This window comes from Sorex fumeus, unplaced genomic scaffold, assembly GCF_029834395.1.
Source record: "Sorex fumeus unplaced genomic scaffold, SorFum_2.1 ptg000039l, whole genome shotgun sequence".
Classification (NCBI taxonomy): Eukaryota; Metazoa; Chordata; class Mammalia; order Eulipotyphla; family Soricidae; genus Sorex; species Sorex fumeus.
In genome coordinates this window covers 33,777,625-33,784,867 of record NW_026606096.1, presented here as the reverse complement: position 1 = coordinate 33,784,867, position 7,243 = coordinate 33,777,625, and the positions used below count along the sequence as shown (strand labels likewise).

General features: G+C 46.0%; 1 protein-coding gene across 2 annotated transcripts in view; it reads right to left on the bottom strand.

Moving 5' to 3' along the window:
* Window positions 1-4,318: 4,318 nt before the first annotated feature.
* ANAPC10 (anaphase promoting complex subunit 10) overlaps window positions 4,319-7,243 on the bottom strand; it is a 52,157-nt gene continuing 49,232 nt past the window's right edge. For both annotated transcript variants that reach the window (XM_056119041.1, XM_056119040.1), the window contains exon 5: window positions 4,319-4,662. In XM_056119041.1, coding sequence (XP_055975016.1) covers window positions 4,432-4,662 — 231 coding nt within the window. In that variant the 3' untranslated portion in view covers window positions 4,319-4,431. The remainder of the gene's footprint in view (window positions 4,663-7,243) is intronic.

The following is a 7,243-nucleotide window of genomic DNA, read 5'->3' as shown; positions in this document are numbered from 1 at the left end:
GCTTTAAAAAGCTTGGAAGACTAGGCGGGGTGGGGAGGGGGGGATCATGAGAGAAAACTGAAGAACAAGTTCCCTGCAACACTTCTCACTGAAGATTACCCTAAAATATAGGTATGATTTCGAAATAGCAAATCCCTTTCCTTTGTCTCTGGTCAACACCAAGCTATCCTACCGGAATAGCTGGGTGGTTTACTGTCCTTTGACCAAAGCTACCTACCCTCTATTTAAGTTTGTCTTTATATCCATTGAACATGTGATTCTTATAAACTTTAACAGTTGAAAAACAAACAGCTGGCTGAACTCTCTGCCTCAGTCTTTTGGATACTCTGCTTCTTGGTCAGGGATTGGTATTTGATCGTTGCAGTAATAACAGGAAATGATCTGTTAAAGTCTGGATCTCCAGCGAGAGAGGCATGCCAGGGCAAAGAAAGGAGCCAATCTTGGAGTGAAGTCCATAAAACTGTGCCAAGAGTTAATTCTAGGACCACAGGGAGAGGGCTGTAACTTGCTCTTGACATCAGAGAGGCAAAAAATACAGTGGAGGATCTCACCACGATCGCTGAAAGCTTACAATCACAAACTTGGTAACTAAAATGGCCTCAATTACACATGATGTGAATGCCACTTCCTGAAATAAAAACTCACTCAAAGTTTCATTAGCAAGTAGAACACTTCTCACTTGATCCAACTGTCATTTTGCTTATATTTGCAAAATAGCAAGTCGCTTCTATTCAACAGTGAAGATGAAACAATGGTGGTGGGATTAACCACCACTAAATGAAAGGAAATGTTCACATAAAATTGAAAAATAAAGAGGTCTGGAGTACTAAAAAAAAATATTTTAACTTTTCCCATAAAATTGCCATGAAATCAAGACATTTTCTTAAATTTATAGTAGGGCTTTTTCCAATTAGTCTTTAAGACTTGTCCTGGTAATAGGATCATTATTGTGGATAATTAATGACTGAATCTCTGAGGCTTTCTTCTTCATCACCTTCCTTTCTCCAAAACTTTCTGAACACCAGTGTATGAAAACAAACCCAATTATGGTAGCCTGAGAAGCTCAGAGCTCCTCTGTAGAAAGCTAGTAAATAGCTATTCAGCAAGTTTTCAAACACCGAACCCCAAGGAGTCAAGAAGTCGGGAATGAAAGAACAATGTGGGTTAAAAGAAGGTAATCTTGGTTCCAAAGTTCTATAAAGCAAGAATGTCCACATCGAACCACAACTATAAAATAACATTCTCCCTAAATGCTTCTTTCAAATTTGGTCAAACTCATTTTTGCAAATTTGGTTATTTTAAAAAGGTAATGAATAATCTAAAATTCAATTTTAAAATAATGCTAACATTTTATTAAGAATTTTAGAGCAGGGTCACTTCTCCGAAACATTAGAAGCTTTTTAATTCCTAAAATTTTATTCGAATAAAAATTTATAGTTTGGCAATTTACACATTAGGAATCATCATGAATACAGACATGTTGATGGGTGTGGCCTGAACCCTTGAAGTCCCCCCAAAAGATACGATGTCTAAAATTACTTCTCAAGATTTGCTTGTTAGTACCTTTGCAAACTTTCAGATGCACACCACTTGATCCCAAACACACAAATCATCTGCTTTAGATTAAACATTGCATAAAAACAGTGATACTCTGGATCCAAGAAGAGGCCATAAAAGTGAACAGCTGAAACTACCCATAGCCTATTCTGTCCAAAATTCCACCTCCCCCCCACCCCCCCACCCCCCACCTCCACCAGTATCTTTGACTCCTTTGAAACAGGAAGCAAGCATCACAGTGTTCCCAGTCTTTAGTTCCTTCATTCTAATTTCTGATTGGTAGCGATTATGTTAACGTAGACTGGAAGCAATTGAAGAGCAGTGTATCTTGGCTTCCTTCTTACACCAGCTCAACACCCAGTATCTATGGGCCTTTTGAGAGCTGCATATTCCTTAGTGTGCAGTGAGCCACCATGTTTCCATGCTCAGTTCTGTATAAAATTTCTTGCAACAAACTGCCTCGGGGAATGAAGTGATTTGGGAAGTGACTTATACATAGGTTACAGGTGAAACTGAAAATTCTAAACCTCACAACTGCAGGTTTGACCAGTACTCAAAAATATATGTCAACTGCAAATAAACCAATGACTCTTCGGTCATAAAATTGACGGTTAAGATTTTTTTTTGTTCAAGAGTAGGAGAAGGCTCAAGAGCTGGAGTGTATGCTCCAACATAGCGGGAGACCGGGTTCCATCACTACGACTGACTGGGGGTCAGCCACATGCAAGGCAAATGCCTTTCCCCCTGCACCCTCCCTCTGCACCCAACCCTGCTCTTTGCAGAGTACAAAAAAAATATTAAAAGAGTTAAGACTTCTTGGGGGTATGGTGCCGCCAGCAAGTCAATCTGTACCTGTGAGGCGAGTGCATCAGCAGCTTCATGGCGCCTTCAGACTTCCAGATACCCCAAAATTGCTGCTGTGCCTTTGGCCAGACCCCAAAAACTTGGGGCAAAGTTTACCAAGAAAGTAAATGGCCAAAAGTTAGGTATGTGGGAAACACACCCACAAACCACCTCCGGCTCAGCTATATAATTGGAGGCAAGGCCTCTTTGGTTCCTGATTGAACTGCTTAATGGACATGATCCCAGAGACTCAGAAACGAATCTCAGAACCCAGTAGCTTTAGGTAGAAATGCATCTGGTCTCTGCAGTAGGCTACTGGTGCTGGGCCAACCCAGGTGGGAATAGGTTTCGTGCCTTGGCCTATTCCCCCTGGCGGCCCAGTGGCCACCATCCGTCTGAGGCCACTGGAGAGTCACATTTGGGCCCCCAGTGACGAGACACACAGGGCCTCACGGGATGAGGGTGGAGCCGGGCTTGTCCTCCCCACCCCAACGAGACCCCAAGTCATCGCCCACGAATGGCCTCTCTGGCTCCTGATCAAGCTGCTCAACGGCCATGATCCCAGAGACTCAGGAGCAGATCTCTAAACCCAGTGGCTTTTGGCAGAAATCCCTCCAGATTTAAGTGTTAAAATTTCAGAATTCCAAAACCACATGGCCCTACTGCAGCCACACGACATCATATGTTAGTCATAACCAGCAATAGAACACAAATTGTCTACTGTTGCCTTTTCAGCAGATCTGAGTATTGGGGTAAATCTCAAATAATAATGGTGGGCCTGGTGTCGAAATATTGAATGTGATCAAAGTAGAGAGAGAGTAATGTGGAGATCATCTGCCCCACAGGCAGGGGGAGGGTGTGGGATGGGGGTATACTGGCATTTTTGGTGGTGGAGAATGGACACTGGTGAAGGTACGGGTGTTTCGTTGCATGACAGAGACTTAAACCCAAAAGCTTTGTAACTGCTCTCACGGTGATTCAATAAATAAAATTATAAAAAATGGAAAAAGAAAAAAAAAAGTAAGGTGGAGTTCATGCACAATTCAATCAGCTAATCAGTGGCTGAATAAATAGCAGTACTCCTACAAAAAAAAAAATTAAAAAAAATAAAAGAGTTAAGACTTCTTCTGGATGAAAAATAATAAAATTTTGGTCTCTTGTTATCAACTGATGAAACACAATTTTGCTCGCAAACATGCAGTGACGTCATTATAGTAATATACAAACATGATAGAAAATAATCACCTGGTTATTTAACACTGGGGCATGTCTTAAAATTGTCAGTTCTGTGGGACACTGTAAGGAATAACTGGAGAGCGAGTGGGGTTAAGGATGGAGCCCCGGAGACGTGGCCCAACAGGGAAGAGGCGGCCCCTCCCCCATAACTTTCCCTTTTGACTTCCTGGCAGCAGCCCCTCACCTTTCCTTTCCTCTCTCCCTCTGGCAGCCAGCTCTGGCACCCAGTCACCTCTGTGGCACCAGGGGACAAGACTGAACCAATGGGAACCCCCGACCAAGAAGGAACGATAAGCTGCAACACCCTAAAGCCTTGTGCAAGTGTGTGCTGGATCCCCCACGGAAAGTTTGTTCCCTGTTTCTTGAGGTATATAACCCTGACCCTGCTTGCAGTAAACTGAGTCTTCTCCCTGCAGAGGCTCTGGGTGTGTGTGTCATTTCCTGTGGGCTGGCCCCCTCCCACTACAGTGCACAACAGGCAGTGAGGTGGGCTGTCATGGCCAGCTCCCTGGCCGGTCCCATGACCCCAGCATGTTGCAGCGACAACTTCAGCTGGTTTCATTTGAATATGGTGAAATATTTAAAGACTGGCGGTGAACCCAGTTTTAAGAATATAAAATGTGAGCCTTCCTGTAAGTTAGACGAAATAAAGACCACGTGACCCAAAAGTTATCAAAATTACAATACCTTTTAATGCACACAGAATTGTCAAGATTTTTTTTTCTTCAATAAAAACACCAGCTGCAATATTTACTAGCAAGATAAAACGAAGATACCCCAAATGACTTTGCTCTGTCACCTTATTGAGCGATACATCATGAAATCAATGGTGGTGCAGCGAGGGAACCTGCCGATGGAGCTCTCCTCCACGGGCGTGTAGATCTTAATCTGCCGCATGTGGGTGTCTCGGCCATTCTGGTGATTGGCGAGAACTGCAATCTGGATCATGAACGTGCGGGTCGGCTTCTTATGGTTGTCCGTTAGAGGAACGTGAATCCAGCCGCTTGGTTCTACCAATTCAAGTTGCTGCCGAGAGAAACAAAACCGCATCAGCTGTGTGCCCAGGCAATGCCATGTATAATAAATACACGTTAATGCTCACTTCTGACGTCTTCTCATGGACACACCGACGATGTGACGGTGACCATGAGCAGTTACTCATAGTAATTTTAGAGTTGGCAAGTGCATACACTCCTTAGCTCAGGCGATGCTCTGTGTGATCACACATTAATGGATGTTAGTGGGCTCTCCGGGCGGCGAGGAAGGGCTCTCTCTCGCCACCCGCATTCTGTGCTCTCGAACCAATTCCCCATCCGGGACGGCTGTTGCAATGGGTGGACAAAGGAGGAACAAGGGCCAAGCTGGTTGGTGATCAGTTGCCGTTTATTCACATCTCTCGTTTTTCCCAAACTCTCTCTCTAGCTTGGACCACAATGCTCCCTCCAACTCTCCCGCAGTGCCCGACTCTCTCTCCTGCACCCAGCTCAGCCCGCAGCAACTCCACAACTCTCACTCTGCCTCCCCTGGAGGCGCAATCAACATGTTTATCACACCTGTCCTGACCACCTGCAGCTGACCAGGGCAAAACAGCACTTACAGTTCTCCTTTCCTGCACCATCAGATGGATGTGGTCTCAGTGTGTCCACATATTCCCCTGAGCCCCATCAGGAGTGATCCCTGACCGCAGAGCCAGGAGTAAGCCCTGCGCACTGAGTACGGTTCCCCCAACAAACAAAATACACTTTGTAGTATATATACACTTTGAGGCATATCACGTATTAAATGACAAATGTAGTGAATAATGTTTGACACGTTGGAGCTGGCATGCACTACCAGTGGTTCACACTTAAACGTGGTTTAATTAACATATTGTAGCACCAGTGTCAAAGTGTTAATGAAACGTTCTAGAGGCCAGAGCAATAGAACAGTAGGGAGGGCCTTTGTCTTGCATGAAGCTAACCCAGATTCGATTTCCAGTATCCCATATGGTCCCCCGAGCACCGAGCACCGTCAGGAGTAATTCCTGAGTGCAGAGCCAGGAGGAACCCCTGTGCATTGCTGGGTGTGGCTTAAAAGCCCTCCCCCCACCCCCCCAAGAAAAAACAATTCTTAGTAAACAGCTTCTTCAGATCATACAAAGTTTACTGGCCTCAGTCATGGCTGGACATAGTGGAGCCAGTGGTACCAAGGCTTCTATCAAAGGACTTCCCAACCCACAACTCGGCCGGGAGCCAGGGACACTGAGTGCTCTGCCTACCTCCAGCCCAGTGTGCCCAGCTAGAATTCTGAGTCATCGCCGAACGCTTATTGTTCTGATACTCTTCTAATTTATTCCATGAATTTGAAAATTCAAGTATATGTACATACATGTGTATGTATGTATAATTTTATAACATTTTGAAATATTTGATTAAAATACATTTTAGACAAATTTTCTATTTTAAGCAGAAAGTTTAATGGCTGAATGCCACAGTTCTGCCTATTAACTTCCTTTCCCCTCATTTCTGTTCTTTTCTGGAAGGCGGAAGGCCTTCCAAGGGGCATTAGGGGGAACCGCCAGTGATCACTATCCAGCTGGACTGGATGTCCACTGCCCGTGCTTCCGGGAACTCTTGCATGGACCACACGGTCTCCCTGCGTGGGTTCAGCTCTGCCTGTGCAAAATCAGCTACGAAAAACATGAACACGATCGGGTGTGGCTGGGTTCCAATAAAATTGTATGTACAAAAACACGTCCCCGGCCAGATCAGCCTACGAAGGGCCATTGGCTAAGCTGGGGCCTGGGCAGCAGTGATTGCTCTGAAGGGGACACTCAGCAAGGTGAGAAAACGCCACAAGCAGGGTCAGACCTAACGGATTCCAGACGGGGCCAAGCGACGCCAAGCACTAAGAGGCGTCACAGTGTGGAGGAGAGAAATGAAGAGGCCGAGGAGAAGCCGGGTAAGAAATGAAGAAGTGCCAGGCTTCAAGCTGGGGAAGAGAGGAAAGCGATGGCCACTGTAGGACGAGTGGCTCGGAAACCTGGACCTCTGCGAAGGAACTGTTTGGCCTGTGCTGGTGTCTCGGGGGACTGAAACAAGGACATGGAGAGTGAGTTCCAACTCGCAAGGAGTGCTGGGACTTGTGACGGGTCATCACCACGAACGACAGACAGGCTGGACACGGAGCCCGGGTGCTCTGAGAAGGAACCGCTGCTGTGAAGAAGCACTGCTGGGACAAGGGTGGGCCAACAGGACCACGACAGAAAGCCCTTGGTGCACCCCCTTGCCCCGGGCTCTCCCTGCATGCCCCAGCAGATGGGCAAAGGCTCTGAGCAAACATTCAACCCATTCAAGTCTCTCAAGCAACCCGTCGTCAGGGGCCACAGAGTGTTCCAGGGGCCAGGAGATACAGAGGAGAGTGGGACTGAGCATCCTCTCAAACACAGCTCAGGAGGGCGAAGAGAGGCCATCTAAACACCCCCGCTTCAAAACTCAGGCTTTAAGAAAGGAGAGTCCGCAAAACAGAAAATTACTGGTAGTGCGGGTGAGGGGACAGCTCATCCAAAAACGAATGCATTCGTGTGCTTCTCCAAGATATATGCCAATGATAATTCCTCAAAAAAGAA